Source organism: Poecilia formosa, unplaced genomic scaffold, assembly GCF_000485575.1.
Source record: "Poecilia formosa unplaced genomic scaffold, Poecilia_formosa-5.1.2 Scaffold79, whole genome shotgun sequence".
In the NCBI taxonomy this organism is placed as follows: Eukaryota; Metazoa; Chordata; class Actinopteri; order Cyprinodontiformes; family Poeciliidae; genus Poecilia; species Poecilia formosa.
In genome coordinates, this window is record NW_006800018.1 from 429,659 (window position 1) to 457,472 (window position 27,814).

Here is a 27,814-nt window from a genome sequence, read left to right on the forward strand (position 1 = left end):
GAAGTGTCTTGTCCAAGGACACAACAGCGGCAACCCACCGGTGGCAGGGCGAACTCCTGCCTCCGTCACCAGCATCACCCCAGCTAGTACACACCTAGTAGTACACAATATTGTGCTTGTCAGGGTGGCAAAATATCCCCCCTATTGCATTGCTGACTTAATTCAATTAAAGGAATGACAACCCAAATTTGAAGACAACCAAGTGGGGTTGGAACAACAAACACAGAAAACAATAAAAGGTCAGGAAGGAGGATCAAGAGGTCTTAGAGGGGATGGACAAACATATATTTGCTTTGAAGATTCTTGGCAATGTTGTAAAGTTTCAATTTCCTGATGGACAGAATTTTGGGTTTTCATTCGTTTTTAGCACTAATCATTCAAAAACAGCAGTAAACCTTTACAACACATCAGTTCAGCTTTTTGGTTTGAATTTTAAATGATTTTCTACTTTACTGAGATGCACCTGTACGTCACGGTTGTCATGCAGACACTTGATTGGAGCATCACAACATATACGTTTGTTTCTATAGGCCGAGAAGAAAAAAGAGGAGGAAAAAAAGACAACCCCACTCTCCAGTCGAAGAATGTTCCCGTTATCATGTCTGACTCCCGGTGTTCCTTCAACCAGTGCTACCTCTTCTTACTTGAGGCAGACAGTACAGGCTCAAATAGAACCCAAACCCTTCCAGACCAGTTTTGACCTGGGTACCAGCTCTGCAGCCCAGAGATTGTCTACAACACTCGCCAGCTATAATCCAGTTATTAACGGTTCAGGCTACCATGGACTGGAGCAACAGTGCGTTGGAAAAGTAGGACACAACTCATACCTTGGGATGAACCAACAGGTGGCTGGAGCTGGAAGTGACTCTGGCTTATCAGCATCCCAAAGTGGAGGGGCAGACAGCTCGACTTACCACGGAATAAACCACCAAACTCCTGGTAGTGCAGAGAGTTCTGGATACTTTGGAGTGACCACAGGGTGTTTGGGTGGTTTGCAAAATCATCTAGGTGCTGGTAAGTTAGGCAGTTCAGGGAACATAGCTCAGCAGCCAAGTAGTGGCGGTATGGTAAGCCCTAGCTTTTTGCCTCAACAAAATATGGGCAGTTCTGGATATTTGGCCCAACCACAGAATTTGGGAAGTTCAGGTTATCTTGGACAGCAGTCTAATATGGGAAGCTCCGGATATTTGGCACAGCAGCCTAACCTGGGGAGCTCCGGGTATTTGGCCCAACAGTCAAATTTGGGTAGTTCTGGGTATTTGGCACAGCAGCCTAATCTGGGGAGTTCTGGATATTTGGCACAACAGCCTAATATGGGTAGTTCTGGATATTTGGCACAACAGCCTAATCTGGGTAGTTCTGGGTATTTGGCACAACCGCCTAATTTGGGGAGTTCAGGATACCTACCGCAGAATTACCAGGGCAGTGGTGGAATGGGAAGCTCGGGTTTTTTGGCACAAAATCACTTCAGCAGCGGAAGTCTGGGCAGCTCTGGTTTCCTGGCCCAGAGTGGAGGCATCATGGACCCTAAAATGGCATACGCATGGCAGCACCTGAAAGCTGACTTCATGCAGCCCAGGATCAACCACATCCACAAAGCTATAAATCCTCTGTTAGAGGCCAGCAGACTGCAGCGAGAACAGTTCGGAGACATCCCAATGGCAGACATGGTGGGACCAGAATCAGGACTGGAGCTTCTCCATGGCCGTCTCCAAAGGGATCCCCGCGGCAGCCGCTCGGATCCACAGATGGACCATCTGAGGCGGGAAAGGGAGTACAAGCTGGGAAGACAGACCTCCAGTGAACAGGAAATCCAGGCCAGGCTGAATGAGCTGCCGCTGATAGTGCGGCAGGAGCGCTACAGGAGGCGCGTAGAGCGGCAGTCGTCCAGCGAACAAGAGGGGAGCAACAAGCAGAGGATACAGAGACAGGACTCCAGTGACATGGAGGGCTCTGTGAAGGACGGCTCTGACAAACGCTCAGGGTACGCAAACTTGTGCGACTGCAGGCAGTAAATTCCAGCACTGTTTGACTGAATCCCAAAAAATTTGTTGAGATTCTACAATAATTGTGTCCCTACAGGGAGAAGAGATCTACGATGGCAGAAATTGTGGAACAAGTCCAGGAAAGAGAGGCGGCACATGTATGTTGGCACGCAAGCATTTTTAAACGACGACATGTTGGGTCATTGCTTCTCATAGTTTGGTGTAACATCTGTATTCTTCTTTTAATTGGCTCTCTCAGGCACGTGGAGAGCCCTATCGTCCTCCTAGCAGCCTCTCAGCGCCTGTGACTCGTTTTGACGGACGCCCCCGCGCCCGAGACCGTCCTAAGCCAAGGAGGCGGCCCCGTCCGAAAGAGCCTGAGACAACTCGTCGTTCTCGTTCGGCCCCGGCAACTGGTGCCCCAACCACACCTCAGCCTCCGTCACACACTGCCCAAAATGAAGGCTTCCTCTACTGTAAAAAGGCCACCAGCACTGACCTTGAAGCTCAGCAGAGGAGCCCTAACAGGTACAACCATCTAAACTACTAAATCATCAATGACTGTTTGAAAAAAAAAAAAACAAACAACATCATATTCCGTTAATCTTTGGACATTTGAACAAATCAAAGCAGTGCTGCTTTGCTTCCGCTAATCAACAGCACACTTCCTCTAAACAAGCTTGCCTCCTCTTAATTACAGTGAACCCCCGGTATCCATGGGGATACAGCCAACCATGAATAGCTAAAGTTAGTAAATAGTTGAGACTCCCTCTGAAAACACGTATAGCTGCCTATTTTAATCGTTCAAACACCAACTATACCTTAATAGGCATTATTGGTCGCAGTACTAATCTATTGGTAATAATAATCTATTAATCACAGTAGAAAGTGTCTTAGCACTCCCACGTAAGCTAACCTCCTTGGTCTTCTTCATATCCTCTCTTGGGGGCACAACCAGTCAGTGCCAAGGAAAATAAATGCTGCTCCTGGATTGGCTGCTTTGCAAACACCACACACTATTGTGTCATATAGAAATTATGCCAAGGTATTTTAACTTCCCAAGCTTGCATTTTCATTTTAATATTTTAGATAAATTCTACAAAATAAAAAATACATGAATAGGTGAATTTTCTGCGAATAATTTAGAGAAAGGTTCCATGGAAAAATCTGCGAAAACTGAACCGCGTATACAAGGGACTCCACCGTAATTACAAGATTGCAGCAGTTTTAGTATCTCTCTGGACTCCCACTCATTACTGTCTCAAACTGGAGATAACTTAAGTCTCTACCTATCACTGATCTTCCACTGTGAATCACATAGTACAGGTGGGAAAACTCTTTGCTTCACATTCACGTCTGTGAATATGACTCATCTGTATTACGGAAACAAAGCCTGGTAATTTGAGAACTGTTTTTTTGTTGTTGTTTTTTTCAGCTAGCTCATGTTCTCCCAACAGACATTCAGTTGGAACCTTTAAAAATAATTTTAATGCATTGTTTATGATTTTGCAGCAAATCATGGGTGAACGTATACTGTGTGCTGAAGGAGGGAAAGTTGACTTTCTATAAGGATGCTAAAAATCTGACAGCAACATACAACGGGGAGCCTTCTGTTGACATGAGTGACTGCAAATTTGATCCTTCAATGGGCTACAAGAAGAAGAAAAATGTCTTCATACTTCAGTAAGGCCTATTTGATAGTATCAGAAGTTATTGTCTCTATAAAGCTGAAAGTTAACATTTCAAACTTTTTTTAAAGCACAATATTATCATTAATCTGAAATGCAGCTTTAAAAATACACAGTGAAACGTATATGAAACTGACATGAACTCTTTTTGTCTTTTCTCATCAAAGAGTAAATGATGGAACCAACTTTGTATTCCATGCTAAAGATGAGGTAAGAAGCTTTAATACATCCATGTTATATATTTTAGATATACGCTGACCTACTGCAGATGCTCGGTGTAAAATAAGAAAGACTGGATGTAATAAAATCTATCTGGGGAGTGGGTGATGATTGACTTTATACACATAACTTTTGTTTTTATCTCTTCAGTAAGAGAGAAAAACACATACCCCACAAAAGTTTTCATTTTTGTGGGGTATCCCTGTGATTTCCCATGACAAACTTCCCTCTGGGGAGAGATTAGACCAAAAGGTGATTCTAAGATGGCAGGTCACCTGTCTGGCTTCTCAAGCTCATTATGTTTCAGCCAATTAAACTTCCACCTTCACATTGCCTCAACATTGGTGCCAAAGAAATTGTGGTCTCAGGTAATTCAACCTGGGTGGCAGATATAGAAAGTGACCTGGGCATACTGATTCTTGTCGATGTAAACTGGCTGTAGATACATGGAATGCCACTTTAGAGGTGGGAATGTCACCTCAGTGGACAACAAAAGTATCAGATGGTGTAGGAGGCTGAGTGATAGCAAGTAGTTGGCCTCAACTACACAAAAAGCTCAACTACTGGATTCAAACTTGTCTGGACTTGAAAGCGGAGGAGGGTGGTTTTCAATTCCCTGGCTGAGCATCTCTTTGACAGGCTGGTAAAAGCCAGCCCATGGTTCTACAGTTTGCTTTGTCCAGAGGGTCTCTTGAGTAACAATTGGACGCTATTGAAGTTTGAAATGATTGGATCTGATTTTACTCAATCAATAACATGTGGCCATGACGTACCAGAATGATCGTGAAGGAAGCTACACTATGAAGCTTACAGGAAATTCTCTCTCTATGGTGCTGAATACAACCATATGCAGACTACATTTCTAAGACAGTGCAAAAAAACTGGCATCCTTCTGTTTGCTGACTGGCCTGGATGAAATTCATCTTGAGAAATCAGACTCAATGGGCAAAATCCTGAATTTTTCCTGTTAACAAAAACGGTCAATGCAGAATGGTCTCATGCTGTAGGAGGAAAAGTTCTTATGCTATGCACTGCACTACATCATAGGTTGTCTGGTTCTCTTGGAGTCTCTTAGAACATCTGCACATGATGACAAATGGTAAATGGCCTGTACTTGTGAAGCGTTCTTATCAAGTCCAGGGACCCCAAAGCAAGTCTTGCCCAAGGACACAATGACAGAGACAGGTGGAGCGAGAACCAAACTACCAACACCGTCGCCACTATCGTCCCATCAAATCTATAACTTCCCTCAAGGATTCTAAAACAAATAAGGCATTGAAGAGAATTACATTTTATGGTGTGATTGGGACTAACCTTTATCTGGATGTAAATCTGGATGAATGGATAAAGGGTTTGGGTTTTTGTCATGTCTGCTGTTTCCTCAGTGTCTTGACCCAAGCCTCAACCACCTGCCAGTTGTTCCCAGTTACAAAATAGTCGGGTACAGAACATTTTTGAAAGAAGCCTCACTAAACCTTCGAGGCTTATAGGAGCCCATCAATCTTGCGTAATAGCCTCCTTTTCCTTTCCACACCTCAGAAAATATCTTCAATTGTCTCCTGCAGGAGGACCTGAAGGCGTGGACCTCTAGTATCACCACAAGCATTGCTGAGCATGACGACCTGGCTAAGTGGGACAAACCTGGCACCTCGTCCATGGACCCCGACCGCTCGGAGAGGAAGGAGAAGTCAGAGGGGGACGCGGATGCCAGGTCAGAGAGGTCCGAGCTGGTGGAGGGGGAGGAGAGGTCTGAGAAAGGCGAGGGCTCCGAAAAGCTAGACACATCTGAAATTGCTGACAAGCTGGAGGGTGGGGCGGGGGGCTCCAGCACATCTGGCAGGAGCAAATGATCAATCCCTTTGTGTTTTAATGTTATTGTTAAATGTCACCGACAAAAGGCAAAGGAAACAGGGGGTGGGAGGGAGGGACAGGTGGAGAGCATGTTTGCAGACCCTCCGTCACAGAGGCCAAAGACCCTCTGAGGCCACGGTTCCTGGACTGACTACTGCTGTAACTGTGACCAGACTAATCTCTCAGCCCCTCCCCTTCACCCGGGCAATACATCCGTGCTTGCATAGTGCCACCTGCTGGTTGATAACGGAGATCAAGTCCAGACAGACAGACAGTCTCCAACAAATGGTCCCAGGAATTAGTCACTGTCACTTTCCATTGCTGATTGTTTGATCTAATGAATTCACAGCATCTTTCTGTATGTATCTCTGAAAATGTAATGCTCTGTCTAACAAGACAAATCCGAGAAGCGGTGAATGAAATGTTTCACGTCAATACGGAGGAGAAAAAAAAAATATTTTTTTTTTGAAGCAATATACTTTGTTTTTATTTTTTCCCTCTTTGCCAAAGAATCAAAGAGGGGATGAAACAAAAAGTAATTTAACACAAAAAAAAAAAGACAAAAACTTCGATTTGTCTCTGAAACTTTCTCCAGGCAGTTGTGCACCTTACCACTTGACACATCTGTACAGTAAACATGACATTTATCCCCCATCACATGGCTAGCTTTGGATCATGTTAATATATTGGAATGCTGGTGTCACCACCTAACTTCAGTGGAGTCAGTGAAAACACATTTCTACCGTTTCATTTTGGTTTCTATTACGACAGTTATTAAACTTATTTGTCCACGATGTTTTATGTGTCAAGAAAAGAGATTCCGGAAAAATTTCAACCCATTAACCCGAGGTGTGTAACACTAAGCCTACGAGACACAATGCCTTTGTATACATGATGACAAAACTTGGAACATTGCATGAAATGGTCTGTTACTGCACCTGTTAAACTTGCCTTTTATTTTTCTGATCTTGTCACAGAACAGGCGACGAGGGAGTTGCAATAATTTAACGTGAGCTCGGGTTAAGACGGGGGTGGAGTCGAGAGGGACGTTTCAAAAGCAGGGTTCGTCTTTTGCATAAAGAGCAACAAAAAAACAAACAAAAAAAACAACAACAACAAAAAACGGGGGGGCTGTTTGGAACTCTCCAAAGCCCAGACAGCCCCTCTGCTGTCTGTAATTTGTTAGTGCAAATTTAGTTTCCACAGAATGTACTGATATCAGCTGTGAAATGTTCAACCGCCGCCAGACGAGAGCCGGCGGCGCCCTAAATTGTAACGCCCTGAAGTCGTGCTCTTTGCCCCCGTGTCCTTTCGTTCAGAGTTTAAACCGACTGAAGCCTCTCCACCAAAGGCAAGTTCATTGGAAAAACTGTCATGAATTGTATATACCTAACTTTGTATGTATACCAGTAAACCCTGTGCTCTAAATAAAACAACTCTGAGCTCATAACTGACGTGGGTAAAACCTAAGCATTTATTTTAAGCCACAAAGAGAACCGTGTATTGATGTTTATCACATTTAAATTAAAAATATGCAAATTAGGACTCACTATTAATTCTCATAGAGTGTATATATAAATACACCGGTACAGCATCTAGTTCTATTTAAAAAAAAAAAAAAAACCTTTTACCAGGGAGGAGCAGCAGGACATCCTGTCGGTATGCTTCTTGTATTTTTCTATGCTTATATTTATTCATGTCAGATTCAGGAGTTTTTGTCCCTAAGAAGATCCGGTTGATGTAGCTGATTGAGTGTGTCTGTGACAGGAGAGCTAAATGTGTGTGTTACAAACCTACCCAGCCTGCCGCAGGTGGTATAAGGTACGGTATACTGTGAATGCTGAGACGAATAGGCATCGGTCCACTTCTCGTTTGTCATGTGAGATTCATTTCTCTTTTATTTATTGATTTATTTATTTTTTACACGTGTGAGTACAAATAAACTTTCTGTAACGTCGACATAAAAATGTGGTTTGAATTGCAGTATTAAAGGAGCTCCACAGCCACATTGTGCAGAAACGGGCAGCAAGCAGCTCAGATCTTTTTCTTTTTTTCTTTTTTTTTCAGATTCTCTTGTTATGCCGTTTCCCGTGTCCCCATCCTACCCATCCTGCACCTCTCCTGTGTAAAACAAAAACAAACAAAAAAAAAAAAGGCTTCTAAAATAAATGTCTTCCTTTCAAAGACGGATCACCAAAAGTATATATGCGAGATGCAGCACTGTTTGAACACGCTGACATGAGGATTGTGGTGTGTCTCTCTACACTGCTGTAATTTTTTTTGGACAAGGATAAGAATCCATTGCTTTTATTTGTGAGCTATTGTTTTAGGGGTTTTTACATAAGTGCCATGTCATGCAGTCTGCTCTAACCGTGCTTCACAAGGAGGGTCGTTCTAATCCACCAGAAACGCGACCGGCAGCCATTGCGAAACATATTTTTTAACAGAATTAGGAGCATTTTCCTGTGGCTGTGATTGTCCTGGTTTTGTGGCGGATATTAAGGCCACGCCAACATGTGCATTTGAAGTGTTTGCTTCCCACCACTTTTATGAAACACACAGGGGGATATTTACCACTATGTTTAAACAGAGAGCCAGAATTAGATAGGCAGCATAAACCATGACTGAAGACAGAAATATTGTGCAAACTTTGTTGACTTTATTGATGGTCTTACAAGTGTGTATGTCTTTGTTACTTTACAATACAACTTGCTGCTATGACATTAAATAAACCTCCAAACTTGCTGAGACAAACTTGATGTGGAATTGATGTGGATAAACCTGCAGGTATCTCTCTCTCTCTCTCTCTCTCTCTCTCTCTCTACCTCTCCCCTTTTCTGTCTCACACACACAAGTTTGCATTTCTACCCATGATAAAACTTTGCATTGACTTCCATTCGTTTTAGTAACTGCATTTATGCCTAGCCCAGACAGTTTCCCTAACCCTTACCAGTACATTCCTAACCCTAGCCTTAACCATAAATCAAGGGATCCAGTGTATGCGATCAAGCTTTGGTTCCTATAAGGCCCATCAGTCTTCAGAAGTTTGGTAAATATGTCAGAAATGGTCCTTTATAGACAGCTAAACAAGTACACACACACACACACTGAGTGATCTCCAGACTTCCAGTGTCTGTCAAACCAGCACAGACAAATGAGGAGCACACTACATTCCCCATGTGCCAGCCCACCCCACATGGTGCAAGCGTGTATCTGTGGCCAACTCCCTCAATTGGCCCGCATCCGTCTGGCGACCATGACTAGGGGCCCTCAAGAGATTCCCAAAGAATCTGGGAGGAGATCACATAGGAAGTTCGGAACCGGCCTTATAGAACCCGGACCAAGCCAGCAAAGTTAGGCCACCACCAGCAGAGGATGACTGAAAGACTCATCACATCAGCTATGACTCCAAGCAGTAGTGAGCCCCTGAAGGTTCACCTTGTCTCTAAACCTGCAATGTCTGATTGGGAATAGCCCAAATCCCTTAACTCTCTCCAAACCCCAGACCCTGTTGTACCCCACCCCAGGGCAGAACCCAAAAGCCCAGTACCCCTACAGTCAGGACCACCTCCGTGCCAGCATGCCCACACCCATCAAGCTCCTGATGTCGAGACCACAAAGTCTATACCTGCTACACCATTAAGGGGATGTTTCATTTATTAACTAATTCAGACATTCTCTCCACTGAAACATTACACAAAATAAACCATATCTGTGTCTTTTTGTTTTTTTGAGCTGTCTTTTTTCTTGTTTTTATTTTACTTTTAATTTTTTGCAAGCTGTTGTTTTCCAACAGTTTGCTTTGAGGTTACGAAGTAACCAGAATGAGTTGTAGCCTGTAAAAGGCATGATAGGTTTTCAAAGCCATAGACAGACAAACAGTTCCAGAGAGCATGTCGATGGCAGCCAGGTAAATCTCACTTCCTGGGTGTTTAACTGGAGCTTTTCATTGATTATCTGTTCCCAGGCTTTTCCACAGATAACTTTGGGTATAATGTTGGATACTATATATTGCAAATACTTAACTCTTTGCACCTTCCGGAATATATAACCCCCTCTATAAAACATGGCACTGGCATCATTATGGTCTAGTAAGGCAAAGCTGGTATCGGCATAATACTTGGAGCTATAACTGCAGCCGAGGCTGGTTTTATAAACTCTGGGGAGTGAAATACAAATGCAAACCATATTTTTTGTGTTCTGATTTAAAAATAGTTTTGTCAAAATATTGAAAAGAAACAAAAACCAACAGGAATTGTAGTCATCATGTTCTGGCACTGTGTCGCCCTGCTATTCGTAAAACATTTCCTGGTTCCCCACAAATATTTTTTTGGGGATGCAGCATTTGAAGTTTCTCGTACAGCTGCCACCGAAAGATCACCAATTTGGAATTCATGCTGTGCCGCAGGAACAAAATGCGGAGATCCATGTAAATAATTCATGTGAATAAAAATAAAGGTTCATGCTCTAAAGTGAGGCTCCACGAAGCAGCAGCAGTGATGCAGGTCCTCCACTGAACAGAAACATGCATCTGCAGCCCAAATGCTGAACAATCTAAGCCAAGTTTTGGGAATGTGTATTTTTAATCTTTTGATTGGATCTTTGGATTTAGATCCAAACATTTGTGTATGGAAAGAATAGAATCATTAAATAATGTTTTCCTCCTTACAGCCATTTTGCAGTAAAACATCATTAAAACCGATTAGAGGGTGACAGATTTGAGACGGACCAGGAGGTTCACTACAGTAGACTGATTTAGATCAGAACATTATTGTTAAAATGACCCAGTCAAACCCCAGACCTGAATCTAACTGGGTATCTGTGAAGATGCTCTCAAGCTTGAGTTTTTTTTGCAAAGAGGAATAGTTTAAAAAAAATCTGAATTTACATGTGCAAAGCTGCAAGAGAGAAACAATTAAAGACTTGCAGCTGCAGCAAAAGGTGATTCTAGAAAGTATCGTCTGATTGGGAATACAAATGCAAACCCAGCTTTTGTTTGTGTTTGTAAAATGTCTCCATGTTGAATTATCTTTCCCTTTTACAATTCTACACTACTTTGAGTTGGGGGAAGAAAATACAGTGAGGTTTGCGGTTGTGATGCGACAAAACGTGAAAAAGGTTTTAAGGGCGAGGGTAATTTTTCAAAGCACTGTCTCGGCCAATTCAATCTTCTTCGGTCTTCTGAACTGTAACGTGTGACAGCCTTGGTGGAGAATGACAGCTTTTTTTCTCTCCACATGTATATCTCCGAGTCCACAGCCGATGCTGCCGGAGCAGAGTTCACAGAGATCGGTCCCTTGGACACCATGTACCGAGATGGAGCCTGCTGTGATATATGAGACAGGAGGATGACGCACAGCACAATGATAGATGCTGCAGAACAAGGTTTCATGTGTGTTGCAGTTCTGTTCCCTTCGCCATCTTTATTTTCCCAATGTAGTGCATCTGCTTCTGCTGACTCGTTTAGAAATGGAATCGTTTTGATCCATGGTTCCCATCAAAGAAATGTTTTTTTTGTTATTTTTTATCAACCAAACATTGAACAACTACCTGTAAAAGCAAGCAATTACAGCAACATCTCTGGAACCCTTTGACTGATATTGACTGGTGAGAAATGCAAACCCAACAAGAGCTGGAAAAAAAAAGCTGTAACATTTAAATGTTACAATACCTCTGGTAAATGTAAAGTAAATACCACTTTTCAGTGTCAGCAGTAGTCATAAGTTCCATATAATTTCCAGTGATATAATTGATCCTGCACACTAGTTTTGAATAGCTTTTGAAAAGGTTTTAGAGTTGCACCGATCATAATTTTGCAGACAATGTCCCATCTCCGATTTTTGGTGTAACAAATTCTGATCATTTAGCTTTACAGTTTAGAAACCATAAAACTATATAAGAAAAATAGTTTTCAATGTGTGTGTTCCCGTTTTCCTGCTCTAACTCTGTGCTCTAAAACAGAGTTTGACCATTGTAAAGCCAAATTAAAACGATTAGCTGTTTTTAGCATTTCAGGTTAACATTTAGCATGACTAGCCTTGCTAAAATGACAGTCTTTGTGTGCATACCATTAAGAATGAGTAACAGCCTGTGTGAAATCGTAAACGACACGAATCATCTCCAAACCAATCCTGTTCCATGACAGATATAAGTTGAAAGCTTATGACAAAAACAGCAGCTTCAAGCCTTCTTGTTATCTCTTGAAGCAAGGCTCACTTTGATGCAGTTTGAAAGGCCAAATGTACAACATAACAAAGTTAGAGTTTCTTGTTGAAAATCAACAACATCAAAGTGCTTTGTAGACATCTAGGTTTAATTTAATAGATATTGGGGTTAAACGTTCATCTAGAATTGATTTTAGACATTTATTAAGTCTGAACACAGACTGACTTGTAGTCAGGTTGCATCTTAATTTCAGGTCACCTTCTGTAATGAGCAAATAAAAAAAGTTCAAGACTAAGTATAAGGGGTTTTTTTCATGTGAAAACTATCATGTTCTTGTTTGCTTGTCTTTTTGCTATGGCATGTCCTGTCCATTGTTTCAGTCACCCCACGAGGTGAAGCTGGTTGCCTACAAGTTCCTTGGCAGTTCTGCTCTACACAACCGAAACCTCAAGATCGTCTTTGAACTGCGTGAGTGAATTTTCAAAATAAGGACTTCATGTGCTGTCAAAGCAGACATGACAAGGACAGGGGTCATTTTTCACACAGCAGTCATATTGGTAAAATGGTTCACACAGCATCATAATTAAGAGAAATAAAGGCTTTCAAACATCCATCTGTGTGTAATCATTCACTACATTCATGCAGTTTTAAAGTTCCTAAATAAAATGATTTTTCAATAATATTCTGACTTTTTTTTTGGGACTGGACTAAACTTTTGTAACATAACATTAGAGCTAATCACCATAAACAAGCACTGGAGCCTTATTTAGCTAAAAAAAGAAACCTGTACTGAGTCATAAGCTACAATGAGAACTACCCCTAAAAAAACAAAGAACTTAACTTTCTGGTGTACAACATGCAAGTTGTTTACTTTGGTGACGCCAAAATGGGCGTTTCGTGACTCGGTCGCTAACTCACAGAGCAGCTACGGAAGCCGTCGTGTTTACGCAACAAGGCAGCCAGCGAGCTTCCTGAAAATGGCCAGCTGGGGAAAGTTCACCGCCGTCTTTAGGAATGTGGCCAGGAGCTCTCGGGTTCTGAAGAGTTCTACAGCATTCCGTGCTATTGGTTCCGGTGTTTTGGGCTCTGTCGTTGGAACCGGGGGTCTCTGTTATTACTACTATCACCATGCTAACGTCAGGACATTACCCTTCACTGTTCTTGCAGAGGAAGAAAAAGTGAGTACACATCCCGTGGAGATTTATTTTGATAGAAAATACTTCACCGCTTTATTCGTTTTCCGGTCTGAAAGATTACCACAAACTGCGAAAAAGAAGTAGACATTACTTTTTAAGAAGGCGTAAATACTAAGTTATGTTACCTAGCGCCCTCTAGTGGCGCTTAGAGGGCGTTTAGTACATAGATTGTAAAAAACAAAGTTGTCTTCATTTGTAGAGTTTATGGGTAAGTGTAAGTTTAAAATGAAGTTTAAAATGGAACAAACTTTATCTTAAATTTACTCATAGCTAGATGTTCCTTTATCGTTTAGGTAAAAACTGTGTGCCTGGTTGGTGCCACAGAGGAAATGTTTAGTGTTTAGATCAGTATGACAGAAACTTTCAGATCATTTTGCCCCTTTGTTCAGTTGCAGGAACCTGCAGCTCCTCAGCTGTCGGCCAGAAAGATTCGTTTCATCCAGTTTGCCTCAGTGACGTACGATATGGAGCCCTACATGACCCCGAGGGACTTCCTGTTCTCCGTCATGCTGGAACAAGTAGATCGTAAGCAGCACATATTTACTACACACACCCACAGACACACACACATACACCTTGTAATATCCCTGCTCCCTATGTGCTCTCAAACAGCACTTCAAACCACTTAACCTGAGTAACAACAATCCTACCCTATTTAAATTATTGTCCTGTTTGCTCCAGTAAATAACATAAGAGTTACGTTCAGTTTTCTCCGCAATCCAAAACTCTATTTAATCTGTTTGAATCTCTTTAAGGATAATTACTCTTTCAAAATGTAGTTTGCTGGTAGCGTTTGAAAAACAAACAGTATTTATTGGAGAGCAGATGGGATTTCCATGCTGACGTACTTTACACAAACCAAATAAATTAGCTTCATAATCAGTGATCATAAATATTGTTACCATTGTTCAACTAGGCTTTAAAACCCCCCCAAATAAAATCATTCTTAATCTATAGAGTATTATCACATTATCATGCGTGTTTTCACATTATATTCTAATGATTATTTTAGCTATCTAGTAATCTATCAATTATTCTGATGATTAATCCATTAATTGGATTTTAAAAAATTTGAACATCTGCAGAATTTTCATTTGCCCACTTTAGCCTTTTTATACAAATTAGAAATGTACTAAAAGATGAAAAGCAGATCATAACATTTCTTTTTTAAAAATAAGAAAATAAACATTTGGCGTATCATTTGTAGCAAAAGATGCATCTGCAGTGAAAGAAACACTTCTAACATCAACATGTCAAAAGCAATATTTTTTTGCTTGGCATCAATTCTCTGTTTGGTCTGTTTTCTTTCTTTTTTTTTTTTTTTTTAGGAAAGCTCCAAAAGAGAATCTTAACAACAGAGGTATGTTTACAGCTTCACTGTGTGAAAACTGTACATGCAGGGCACAGTGCTGGGGGTTTTGTGGTGACGGTATCTGTTTCCTGCTGCGCTCTTGGCAGGACGTGAACAAGATGTTGGCGGCTGCCGCAAAAGCTCGTCCCGGCAGCGATCTGTTCAGAAACCTAGGAGACAACGGTGAGCTCTCCGGCCTTCTGCTGCACATCTGAATGTTTCTGCTCTGTGGCCTGAGCTGTTCATATCCACGTTTCTATGGTGATGTTCACTTTTTTTTTTCTTTTTTTTTCTGTCGGCTAGATTCTGTTTGTCTAAAGGCTGTAAAGTGTATTTGTGTGTGCCTTGCAGGTTTAATATCCTACACAGAATATCTCTTCCTGCTGACCATCATGACCAGTAAGTTGACTTTGCTGTGTTCATGATCTTGTGGTTTTATTTGAAGCTGGACAATCTATCAGCAGCTTTGCTTCCATTGACCTTATAATTGTGCGTATTGGACTTTGGGACATACATTCTCTTAATGGGAGCACTCCAGTTTAAAAAAAAAAACAAAAAAAACTTTGCTTAAAAAAAGTTTTACACTTGGATGAGGTGGTTTTCTCGACAGTATCAAAATTTATTTACTGTATTTTGCAAACCTGCAATTGAAACACATTTTTTTGCATCACATGACAACATTAAAGGGTTAGTAGTGGAGCGATGATGTATTGACTTCCTGATGACAGAGTTTCAGAAAGAACAAGAGTTTTTAAAGAGACAGAAGGACAATTCCAAACATTAAATTACAAAGTCAAATTTCTTTAAAGCCATATTTGATATCTGTAGCATTTTTATAACAACTGAAGTTAGCCAAATAATGTCAGTTTTCATCAAAAAACTTGAAAATCGGAAAAAGAAAAAAAAAACTCAGAAATTTTTAGATCAATCTGACATTTTCCAGAAAATAATTTGGAAATGTCTGAGTGTCAAAAATTCAACATTTTTTTCCTAGAAAATATATCTTAAAATTTCCAAGTTTTCTCCAGCAAATTTTTTTTGACTTTTCATACTCTGAACTTTCCAGGTTTTTTTTTTTTTTCTAGAAAATCTCTGAGTATTATTTCAAAATTTTAAAAAGTTTTTCTGGCAAATCTTTTTACTCTTGGAGCTCAGGAATGTCTTTGTTTTTTTCATGAGAACGTCTGGAGGGTTTTTTTCTTCAGAGGATATTTGCTCCTCCCTATTTTCTACCCACAGTGGTCCCAATATGCTGTCGTAGGTAATCAATTCCTGAACGAGATGATTGTCTCTCTTGCAGAGCCGCGGACCGGGTTTCACATAGCTTTCCAAATGCTGGACGTGGACGGCAACGAGCAAGTGGACAAAAAAGAGTTTCTTAAAGTAAGACTTTGCTTGGTAAAAGAAAAGATCAAATATAAGACTTTTTTTTTTTTTAGATGACGAACTCTGTAATTACTTTACGCAACAATATCAGTGTGTCAATATTTCAAATCTTTGTGTGCACTCAAATGTGAAAATATTGCCCCTTTAATGCTGCCGAGATCTCTGCTGATGCTGCCGCAGCTGTAAGTATGGACCGGGCTCCATGTGAAGGTGAGGCAGAGCTGCATTCCCGTCGCTCAATTGTCCTTCATCTGCCTTGTGTTTGACGCAGAAAGCTTTTCGGTTTTATTTGTTTGAAGCCACCTGGCGAGTTTTTGGTTCCAAGCAGACTTCTCCCGTCTGCCGCTCAGCTTAGGCCTCGGCTACCTTTTGTCTCATTGGGAGGCATATTGGCCTGTGTGCAACCTGTGTGTCATGTTCCGACATGGCGCAGAAAGAACAAAACATCCAGCAGGAAGCAGCAGTGCATGGATTTTGACGGTGGTCCTGCTTTTTACCACTACTTTTTGCTTTTGCCTTGACTTTTTTTTTTTGCTTTGTTTTTTAGTTAAATGCAATAAATCTGTGTTTTGTTGATTCTGAGAGTGGAAAGAAGGACGTAGAGCTCATATTAGCTCCCCGAGAAGAGGGAGAAATCTAGTGCCTTACAAAAGTATTCACATTCCATGAACTTTTTCACAATGTGGGTCTATAATACAACTATAAGTTTCAATACATTTTCTAAATTGGAATTAGAAAATAAATTTGCTTAATAGAAACACGCTCATTTAAAGAAAAAAAAAAAAAAAAAAAAAGTTTCCAAAAAAAAAAGTGTTTTTTGAGCTGTTTTAAAATTAGTGCCTTTGGCAAAACTGCGATGGAAACTTTTTCCCGTCACACAGCTCGTGGGATTGCTACTACTGGCAAAAAGACGAAGACAACTGGGAATAGTTGGAGGATGACAGCATATATTAAGGACTCATCGCGTGAACAAACGTGTTCACCTGTGATTTTTAATCACGTTTCTTATTTAATGGAAACACCGCAATTGCGAAATTGCGTTTTCTTTTTGACTCTAGTGGAATATCGACAAAGTTTTGCGCACATTTGTAATAGAAACACTGCTAACGTGGCATTTAACTCTGAAGTGGAAGAAAAACGACGCGTGGTTTTCAACATAGAGTCACAGTTCAAGAAATCTGAAGGAGGGAAATTTTGTTTAGAAACTTCATAATTCATTCTGTTTATGGTTCTGGTTCTCTGTGTGGTTTTTATTTGCCTTTTACTTATTGTTTTTGCTTGTGTTTTATTTTGGATATTCAACATAATTTCCAGTTCCAGTGTTACGTGTTCCTAAATAAAGTAAATTTTATTGGTATTTGAGAGAGCAAACTTGTATTATTATGCCAGTATCAATATAATTGACATTTGTGGGTTCTGTGTGGCAAAAATGTTAAAAGTCCGAGGGGTGTGAATACTTTTGCGAGAAAAAGTCTTGCTAGAGAGATTTAGCAAATACAAAATTCTGTGTTCAGTGGATGTTGGTAATGAGCTGGATGAAATGTGAGTGTGTGTGAACACATGAGGTTTCTATGGTTTCGAGTTCATGACAAAACTGAATTGAATTGAATGAATGAAAAGACAATGTTTTCATTTTCTGCCGAAGCTCAAGAACATCATCGGCAAAAGTAAACTGAAACCTCCGAAGGACGTGGCAGAGGTGTGTGTGCACATCTTATTAGCTTTTCTCGTGCATCGTTATCAGTTTCTATAGTAACAGGACAATTCGTGGGTGATTCCAGAAAGCGGCAGAGGAAGGGGCGGCTGTAAACACGTCACTTCAGGCGTACTTCTTTGGAAAGCGAGGAGAAAACAAGCTGAAGTACCAGGAGTTCCACAGGTAGGAGAACCAGGATCTCGTCAAGTCACCAACATTTTGGATGGAGATGGTGATGGCACAAAACTCCTTGCAATTATTTCTAAAGTTGCGGCACAAAGTAAGTGATCTTGAGTTCAAAAACTCACAAAACAATGGCAAAATCCCAGAGGGACGGATTTTTGATTACATGAAGATCACTAGAAAAATTTTTATGTTCTGATACATAAAATCTGAAAGATTCCTGGGTTTTGGTTGGTTGTTGTTTTTGTTTTGTTTTTTCACTATCACCAGCTCTGTTCCCCTTACAAATATGTGCAAAACTTTGTCAATATTCTGCTAATATTCTGCTAAACACAATTTTTCTAAAAATCCTTAACTTGCATAGCAGAACCCGTTGCATGTTTGGAGCTACGGTAGGGTTCCCCTCCAGTTGGACCTCGGGGTCTCGGCCCGTCCCAGCTCCTGTAAACAATCTCTGTCGTACAGATTCATGGAGGACCTGCAGGCTGAGATCCAGGAGATGGAGTTCCTGCAGTTCTCCAGAGGCATGGACACCATGAGAAGGGAAGACTTCGCTGAGTGGCTGCTGCACTACACCAACGAAGAAGACAACGAGATCTACTGGGAGAACATGAGAAAGAAGATCCCAGCCGGTCAGGTACGGAAACTTCGTCCTCCGTCAGGACGAGACTCGCGTGGATCAACAGTCAACAGGCGCGTTTCCCCTTCCAGAGCATCACATTCGAGGAGTTCAAAGCCTTCTGCCTGTTCACCAACAACCTGGAGGACTTCGCCTTCTCAATGAAGATGGTCACCGAGGCCAACCGTCCTGTGGGGATGGGTAAGGCCTCGCCGTTGGGTTGGGATGAGCAGGTGCATCTACTAAACGGTTCATCCATTACATGAGAGCGTCCTCCTCGTTCTTTTGATACAGCCCAGTTTAAGCGAGCCGTGAAGATCGCCACGGGCCACGAGCTGTCAGAGAACGTTCTGGACACGGTGTTCAAACTCTTCGACATGGACGGAGACAACTGCCTGAGTCACAAGGAGTTCATGGGGGTAATGACGGACAGAGTGCTGCGGGGTCTGAAGGTGAGCTTCCACTTTTGTTTCTATTTTTTTTTATACTACAGATTTTTATCAGCGGTTCTGATTAGTGCAGTTTTCTGGTACTATCAACCAAACTTTTTTTTTCTGTAAAGCCACTAAGTTAGCACCGGTGGGTTGACTATTGGTAACCACACGGGTCAAATCCTGCCAAGGTTATTCCACCAGAATACATCCTCGTAACGATCAATTTAAAATTTTTATCATCCCTCTTTGATAAGGAATTGATACAAACCTGTTAGTCCTCTGCCAGGTGTAGCATTTTGCATTTTGTACAGAAACATCACAACTTTATTTTCTACTGAGTCAGTTGGTTGCACTTCATTTTATTTATTGATATGATGGGTTACAGGACTGAATATAAATGCATCCCACACTTTTCAGATTTTCTCCCCTTCACATCTATACACTATTTTGTGTTGGCCTGTCACCCAGTAAAATGAGGAGTTCCATTATATTTGAGTTAACTGGTGATGGTTGATGCTTTATTATTTTGCTCTTGGATATTTGTGAAGTTTCTTGCTGTAAGAGGAATTACAAATAGGGCTTTTACTGGAATGATACCATTGTGAAAATGTGCCATAATCCAAATTAAATATTAAATGTTTTTTTGTGTGTGTGTGTGTGTGTATGTGGGTGTGGGCACACGCACGCAACTTTTATGGTTTAAATGTTTAAATGGCATTGGATTTTTATTCTGGGATATACCGGAACAGAATAATTAAAAATAAGTAGTTGAGAGGCTACATGTTCAGCTTCACCTCTTCCCTCTGGTTCACGGTGAACTCGTCTCCTGACTGCAGGTGCAGCATCAGACCGGCATCTCTGGCTACTGGAAGTGTGTGAAGAGAGAGACCCTAAAAGGGGCCAAGGAGGCCCTGGGAGACACCGGCTGCCCCATCTGACATGTTCACACGTCCGCCCACTGCATATGGTTATGTTTTATATTATTGAACAAATGGTGTGAGTGAGATTCTACATCTATGCACATAAAAATATAGGATAATACCACTGCCTTATCTGAAATCTATGGAAGTTCATTTCTGTCATGAAAGAGAAAAAAATCAAAGCCCAAGAATAAAAAATAAATGACAGGAAGTCATAGTTTTGACTTTCAAATTCATAATTATGAGAATCGGAGTCATAATTTTGAGGTATATAAACACAATTCTGAGATATAAAGTCATAATTATGAGATAGTAGAGTAAGCCTCTGTAGAGAAACAGCATGACTATCGATCTCATAATCTGAACACCTTATTTTGAAAGTTGAAATTCTAACTTTGACTCATAATTATGAAGTTGAAAGTCAAAATTCTGACTTCTCTTGACTTCCTGTTGGGCTTTTATATTTCTTTCACGGCAGGAATGAGCTTCCGTAGAAAACGCATTCACACTCCAGCTAAAGTGTAGGGTTTTGTCATTTACAAGCATTTCACATAGGAACTAGCTGATCATTTTTGCATCCAGAATACATATATACATTTGTACTTAATCAGGTTTGAAGTTTCCAATCACTTTCTTTTCCTTGTAAGTCAGAATGTATTAAACACGGCTGAAATGTCTATATTTGAACTGAGTGCATGTTTACAGTGCCACTAGTAGTTTTTTAATGTCTGGTGTGGAGATTTTCATGTTTCTTGTCAGCACTTAAATAAAGTTTCCCCACAAATCCACCTGAAGTCTTAATCCTTTGAAATCAGCAGCAAAGGAGTAAAGCAGCTGTGACTATTTAGTCCTTTATTGTAGAATTGACCTGTTCAGATCACATAAGTGTGGGTTAACCATTCGATGTGATGCTAATTATCTTACCATACATAGAATTCAAAAAGTAAATAGACAAAACAAGCATACATCTGTGATAGATGGACTAATTAGTGACTGATGCCAAAGGTTATCAGTGAATACAGCATACACAGCTACAATAAAATTACACTGAGCATGAAGCCATCTTTGGTCTTCTTATCACTATAAACAAATACATAGAAATTTGTATTGTATCAAAAATAGAAATTACATAGCCATATTGAAAGGAAGTTCACATTTGAAACATACAACAGAAGAATACCTACGAGACATAATGTGGGATTACATTTTTTTTTTTGCACTCCTTGGCTTTAAGGACCAAATGGGGTTTTATGTTCAACATTCGATTTTTTTTTTTTTTTTCCGTTTTTCTCTCTAAAGAAGTGCATTACTTTAGCCAAGTCATCAATCAATAACGCTGTCCTGCATCGGCTTAATGCACAATGCAACATTTAGAACAAACTAAGAAGGGGAAAACAAAACAGAAGAAAAAAAAAAACACAAATCAGATTGTCAGACAAACGTGTGTGCTTTCTGTCTTAGGCTGTTAGAGCCACATGGAGCGAGGAAGAACGGCTGATCTGAGCCTCCACCTCTTCCTCACTGGTGACTTTTCTTGTCTTTGCTAACTGATCCTGGTGTAGTTTGTCCTCCTGGAGCTTCGGACTTTCTCTGCTTATGGAGGCACGCTTGATGAAATGCAGCCGAAGTGGACCTCTGCTCGAGATAAAAAGGGAAGTGCTTTCAAAGTGTTTGATCCCCTGGAGAGAAAAGGACAATAGATGGGAAACTTAATATAAAGAAAATAAAACAGGTTTAGTTTCACACAGGTTGGTTTCAGTAGAGGCAGAGTTCTCCATGCTACTATTGTACAAATACTTAATTTCACAATGAATTCCTGGCAGCCATTCTTATAAAACAAAGCCAAATGAAAGCCTGCATAGACGGAGACAGCGGAAGAAGAAAGGTTATAGACAGGCGAAGGAATGGATGGATAAATTAGTTTTTATGGTTTTGGTTTTCAACGTGTGGAGGTCTGTATTGCCCGAATGTGAAGGTGAGGCCCAACAGACTTACTTACACAAGCGGTGCCTTACAGCTTTTGCCATGACGCTCCACTTGATGCATAAATACACTGCTCAAAAAAATAAAGGGAACACTCAAATAACACATCCTAGATCTGAATGAATGAAATATTCTCATTGAATACTTTGTTCTGTACAAAGTTGAATGTGCTGACAACAAAATCACACAAAAATCATCAATGGAAATCAAATTTATTAACCAATGGAGACATGAATTTGGAGCCACACACAAAATTAAAGTGAAATGTTCCCTTTATTTTTTTGAGCAGTATATAAAACTTTCTTAGAATTTTTTTGGATTTATTTCAAATATAACAGAGAGGGGGAAAAAACAAGACAAAATGGTGGAAGTGGGAAGGTTTAAAAGGAGATTTGAGTAGAGGAGGGAAACGAGTAAATAAAACAAAAGTCAACAAGTCGGCCTCTAAACCTGCAAAAAGAGAAAAATAAAAACAAGTGAAACCACAACAAACTAATAATTTGGTTTTTATTATGAATGCACACTATAACAGCTGATATTTCCATATTGTTGCAGTTTGTTTCTTTAGGGTGAGTGAATAACGTGACCGGTGACAATGATGCAGGATTGTGGGTAGTTTAACTGAAGCAGTGGAGACAGTAGACAAAGGTATTGATAGAACATTTAAATGATTGGACAAGAAACATCAGTGAATTAAAATTAATTCAATTTACAATCAGATTAATATTTTTTGAAGAGAAATTTGTTTACAGACACTTTATAATCCATATTGTTTACAGTTTTGATTGTGTGCTTCTCATTTCTGTTTTATTCATCGTTTTTGTGTTTTATTTTGGAAATATGAAATATCTTCCAGTTCTACTGTTACATGTTTTTTTTATAGAGTTAAAAGTTATTGGTTTTTGTCAGGGCAAATTTGTATTATTATGTCATCAGTATATTTTTTGCAAAAACAATAATATCGCTTATCGCAATAATTACAGGGACAATTTACCTTCCAGCAAAATTTGCGACTGTGGCAGATCTAACCCTGAATAAATGATAAAAGTAAAAACTAGTCATGAACCATTTTTTATATTTGAATGGATGCATATTTCTCCAAGTGTCCAAACAAATCAGTGATAACATTTTAATTTGTGATGCTTAAAATCAAAACTAAATGCCACTGAAATCTATAAAATCAATTAATTCCTTGGTTTAAGCTATTTTCTTTTTTTTTTTTTATGATTCCAGAAGTGAAAACTGGCAAAAGAGAATCCCATATCATTTATTGATTTATATTATTTATTTCCAGCTAGCCGCTCTGTCTTTAAGGATGGAGCGACTGTTCAGCGGCTGGACTGCATGAGGCGCTCAGAAAGCCGTTTTCTACCTGGTCTTTGAATGCACCGCAGCATTGCTCTACAGGATGTTTTCAATGTGGAAGTTTACACAAAGTCAGGAAGAGACAGTGGTATTCCTGATATCTGGATGCTGTTCAAAAATGGAAAAAAAAAAAAAAAAAAATTCCTGATATCTGGATGCTGTTCAAAAATGGAAAAAAAAGAAAAAGAAAAAAAAAACTTCCAATGAAACAATCAGGGAAGATGGTGCTGAAAGAAAACAGTCTTCCTCTACAACGCCATCTACTGGACGCCATCTATTTTAATTTTTAAAACTGGAAAAATTGAACATATTTGTTTTTGACTAAATGTTTGGACCATTTATAGGTTCTGATAAATGCTCTGTTAAAACTGTCAGAGTGTGAAATGTCCAACTTCAATATAATTCTCGTAATGACAAGCAGTTCATCACTTTCAACTATTTTATTTTTGCATGTGTAATTATATGTAAAGTAGGGACGGGCATTTATTCTACTGCTTATCATTTATAATAATAAATGTATAAATAATTTATCAATGTCATGATAAATTCTAATTATTGATGTTTAAAGCCTCAAAACTGTCCATATTGTAAGGACTGTTAGTTTTTACTACTTTCTCCATTTGTTCAATGAGCGTGTCAATAAATAATACATTTTAAAATATGATTAAAAGCGGTTACTGTGTGCAATCGAGTACTTCAAATAACCCTTTTATGACTCTGGTGTCCGAAAAAAAGCATATTACAAATGAATATGTTTTTCAAGAGTAGGATGTGAGTTTCTGTTGCTATCCAGTTTTTGTCACAGAGCAAACATGAACACTTTTTTATGTTTCGTTTTAAAGTTAAAAGCAAAATAATCGTCCATATTTGCTGTGTATATTAGTGTAATTGAAGGGAACGTGTTTTTTGTGTTTTTAATGTCAAAAGTTTTTTGTTTTTTTCCTTGAATATGAGAAAACCTGGAAGACTGAGAATCTTCCAGGTTTGGTTTGACACAAAGCATTTTCTTTCAATTCTTTGGAAACCTGCTCACAGTCTTTTATATTGGCTTCATGGGCATTTTCCCAGGGAGGCATGAGAAATGGGGGCGTGGGACCCAAAAACTAGAACATAAAATATATCTCATCTGTCAGTTTTCCCCATAATGTGTTTGCTACTACTTGTATGCATGTGTAGTGGAATAAGTTTCCCTTAGTTGCTGTTGATTACTGGGAAAATACATAGCCTAGTTTGTGCTGTGATTAATTTCTTGCATTTTAATTGATTGGAGTGCAGCAGAAGGAGGCAGATGCCCAGGGCGCCATTCCTGCAGACACCACAACAACTTGCACATTTATTTTTCAAGCTTACAAAGTTAAGAATAGTAATAAATCGTGATTAATCCGATTAAATTTGATTAACACCACTAATATTTTTATAAATAATAACCATTAAGTCATAATTTTTGCATTTCAGGCTCAAACAAAATCTAATTATGTATGTTATATTTAATTTTTAGTTTTTGTCTAAATATCTAAGCTTCCCATCCCTAACTGGCTTCAACCTCATAACTTAGTGGTTTGAGACCAGACTGATGTGACACAGGGTTTCCTGTCCATCTTACCATTCACCATGACAGGTCGGAGACGTCGGGAGGTCAGCGGGGGGTCACTCCTCCTTCTTTACCGTCACGTCTCCATCTCCGGCCAGGATGGTGGAGATCTCGCCCTGCATGAAGGCCCAAGGCACGTTGGATCCGGCCAGGGGGCAGCGCTCCCCGCTCGGGCAGTACACCTCCCCTCCCTGGCCCTGGCTGCGGATGAACGCTCGGGTGCAGGGGAAGCAGAACTTGTGGTGAGGGACGGAGGGACACTGGACAAAGTGTGTGTCCTCCAGGCGCTCTCTGCAGAGCGTGCAGCAGAGCAGGGTGCCCTGCGTGCTGCTCGTGCTCTCCCCAGTGTTGGCGTTGCCGCTCGGCCCCACTGCGCTCATGCCCTGGCCCATGGCTGCCTGGGAGGCCGAGGTGGAGGCGGTGGACGGGCTACTGCTGGTGGAGCGACCTGCTGCCGAGGAGTGGGCTGCGGACATGCCTGGGCTGTCTCTGGGCATCTGGCTGGAACTCAGGCTGTCTGTGACGCCCATCAGGGCCGAGATGGGCGACGGCTGGCTGTGGAGACGCGGCGGCCCTTCTTGAGGTGCCGCCATGCCGGGCAGAGGCTCCGTGTAGGCGCTCCGGGCCCAGGACTCCCTGGCCGAGTGGTCGGGTCTCCCGTCGCTCTCTCCGTTTTCCGAGCCAGGAGAAGCTTTGCGGCGTCTGGTCGTGCTCTTCGCCGGACCCGGGCGGCCTGTCGCTGCCAATGACAGCACCGGGTCTGGCTGGGGCAGGACCTCTGGAATGGGTGGCTCCTTGAACATCCTCACGCCGTCGTTCAGGAGCTCGGACAGCCCACGCCAGTCCCCGGTACCCTGCCGCTTCTCGTACTCCACGTATCGCAGGCCGGAATTCACAGCTTTGCCTGCATCTTTCGCCGAATCCCGGAACATCTGCCGGACCAGGTCCGGGATCCCTGAGTAGATGATCCCGGAGCCCACGGGATACTCGATGAAGACCTTCAGCTCAAACTCTGGAGTTGTGCTGGCGTCGAAAGCCAGGACGCGGCCCTGGAGGTTGTGGTCTTTCCTGAAGCGGACGTTGAAGGGGATGGAGTTGCTCAGGGCCACCAGCACGTCTCGCACCGCTTTGGGTCGGTTCGGCCAGCCTTCCACCCGGTTTCTGGCCACTTCGTTCAATTCGGCCATCACCTCATTGTTCCTCCACACTGCTGGATCTATACCCACAAGGGCAGAGGTGCTGGCGCCCACTCCCAGAGACACCGCCTGCCTTCTGCCACCTTCACTCATGATGGGCCCGGCTGAGACCGCGATGGGTGTGCTGGCAGTTCGGGAGCCCGATAATGGGGCTAAAAGACCGTGAGGAGCCGCCACCAACCCCTGAGCTATCAAGGCGTGAGAGATGGTGCTGTGGAGCCCGGGCACTGCACCGGTCACAACCCGGCGGGTGTTCGGGCTCTGGCGGCTTCCCTCCGATAAAGCCACGTCCTCAGCTCGGTGCAAGCCGTTAGGGAGCCGGGAAGACACCCCATATTCCCCCCTCCCCCTGTCTACGCGCTCACTATGCTGCCGCCCCGTTTCGACGGTCCCCACCGAACCGGGTTTGCTCTGCTGGGGTCCGGGAGACCTGCCGTCTAACACCCCGTGCGTGCTCTTCAGCTGCCGCGCCGTTTCGATCAGGAGCTCAATCCGGTCCGCGCCGTCGTAGTTGACACATCCCCGGCACACCGCTTCGCTGAACTCCCACAGCATGGCCCACGGCATCTTGGGCAGATCGCAGAGGTAGCACCACTGCCGTCTGGAGGAAGGCTGCGAGGCGGAGGACATGTTGTTTACAGGCCCGACTCTAAACTTTCTTCCCTCGGAGGCCTACACGATACAGTCTGCGGTTCTCTGATAATTCTCAGTCTTGGGACACCGAGGACCACATGCCACGTTTTACCCGACGAAAATACAACAAAAACTAAGCTCGGAAGGCGGTTTTTGGCGACAATACTTAACGTTAGCGACGTCTTCTTTTTCGGTTTGTTCGTGTCGGTCTGTGTGGAAGGAAGTAAAATGTTACGAGACACCGGAAACACCTACGCGCATGGCGCGCGAAGCATTTTGGGAAGTGGTGTTTTTAGAGCGAAGCCACCACTTCGCTGAACTCGTTGGTAGAAAAATGGAGAATATTCGCAACACGAAGAGGAAAAAAGAACTTTGGTCATTTTAATTTTTACATGATTAAATAATCATTATTATCTACGGGCTCCGGTGGCCACGACTTGTTATAATTAAGTTGTTCTCAAGAAATAAGTCGTGGCCACTATATATAACCAGATGGGACTTGTACATAAATAAATGGAGGTAAAAGTATGAATATACAAAACTAACTTAAATTTAAAAAATAAATAAATAAATAAATACTAAAACCATGTCTATTGACTAAACCGATGCGCATTGTCAGAAATTATTTCAGATATAGATCTATATCTCTATATCTATATCCATCCATTTTCTTACACCAGGGGTGTCCAAAGTCGGTCCTCGAGCGCCCGCATCCTGCATGTTTTAGTTCTCTCCCTGGTTTAACACACCTGCATCAAATGATGGCTCGTTAGAAAGGCCTAAGCAGAACACTGACTTGCTGAGGAGGTTCTTACTACCACTAGGGAGAGAACTAAAACATGCAGGATGCCAGCCCTTGAGGACCGACTTTGGACACCCCTGTCTTCAGTGGCGCAAAAAGTAGGTATGCAGCGCATGCAAGCATAGGGGCGCAGCACCAGAGGGGGCGTCAAAACCCCGTCTGGACGGGGCGGCGCGCCGATTATGTAGCCCATTTCCTGCACACGCCTTTGCACGGTGGCTCTGGATGTTTCTACTCCAGACTCAGTCCACTGCTTCCGCAGGTCCCCCAAGGTCTGGAATCGGCCCTTCTCCACAATCTTCCTCAGGGTCCGGTCACCTCTTCTCATTGTGCAGCGTTTTCTGCCACACTTTTTCCTTCCCACAGAGTTCCCCACTTAGGTGTCTTGGTACAACATACTGCGAACAGCCTATTTGTTCAGAAATGTCTTTCTGTATCTCACCCTCTTGCTTGAGGGTGTCAATGATGACCTTCTGGACAGCAGTCAGGTCAGCAGTCTTACCCATGATTGCAGTTTTGAGTAATGAACCAGGCTGGGAGTTTTTAAAAGC

General features: G+C 41.7%; 3 protein-coding genes across 5 annotated transcripts in view; 2 read left to right on the forward strand and 1 right to left on the reverse strand.

Annotated features, from left to right (window-relative positions):
- Window positions 1–7,942, forward strand: part of sptbn4a (spectrin, beta, non-erythrocytic 4a) — a 32,736-nt gene extending 24,794 nt beyond the window's left edge. For both annotated transcript variants that reach the window (XM_016673566.1, XM_016673567.1), the window contains 6 exons: window positions 531–1,984; window positions 2,083–2,143; window positions 2,245–2,513; window positions 3,498–3,668; window positions 3,841–3,883; window positions 5,458–7,942. In XM_016673566.1, coding sequence (XP_016529052.1) covers window positions 531–1,984; window positions 2,083–2,143; window positions 2,245–2,513; window positions 3,498–3,668; window positions 3,841–3,883; window positions 5,458–5,742 — 2,283 coding nt within the window. In that variant the 3' untranslated portion in view covers window positions 5,743–7,942. The remainder of the gene's footprint in view (window positions 1–530; window positions 1,985–2,082; window positions 2,144–2,244; window positions 2,514–3,497; window positions 3,669–3,840; window positions 3,884–5,457) is intronic.
- A 4,866-nt stretch (window positions 7,943–12,808) lies between these two features.
- micu2 (mitochondrial calcium uptake 2) lies at window positions 12,809–20,481 on the forward strand. Its single transcript, XM_007556430.2, has 12 exons — window positions 12,809–13,086; window positions 13,494–13,629; window positions 14,433–14,464; window positions 14,563–14,638; window positions 14,807–14,854; window positions 15,756–15,838; window positions 17,487–17,540; window positions 17,623–17,720; window positions 18,186–18,357; window positions 18,432–18,540; window positions 18,634–18,791; window positions 19,610–20,481. Exons 1-12 carry the CDS (start codon window positions 12,886–12,888, stop codon window positions 19,709–19,711), a joined length of 1,269 nt encoding a protein of 422 aa, XP_007556492.1. The 5' UTR covers window positions 12,809–12,885; the 3' UTR covers window positions 19,712–20,481.
- Window positions 20,482–20,528: 47 nt separating this feature from the next.
- On the reverse strand, window positions 20,529–26,721 carry LOC103141025 (interferon regulatory factor 2-binding protein 1-like). 2 transcript variants are annotated; one of them, XM_007556431.2, is made up of 2 exons: window positions 24,645–26,721; window positions 20,529–21,372 (listed from the first exon to the last, which is right to left on the reverse strand). In XM_007556431.2, exon 1 carries the CDS (start codon window positions 26,456–26,458, stop codon window positions 24,689–24,691), a length of 1,770 nt encoding a protein of 589 aa, XP_007556493.1. In that variant the 5' UTR covers window positions 26,459–26,721; the 3' UTR covers window positions 20,529–21,372; window positions 24,645–24,688. The 2 variants fall into 2 exon arrangements, with proteins under 2 accessions (XP_007556493.1, XP_016529054.1); XM_016673568.1 differs by lacking the exon at window positions 20,529–21,372 and adding an exon at window positions 22,925–23,149.
- Window positions 26,722–27,814: the final 1,093 nt, after the last annotated feature.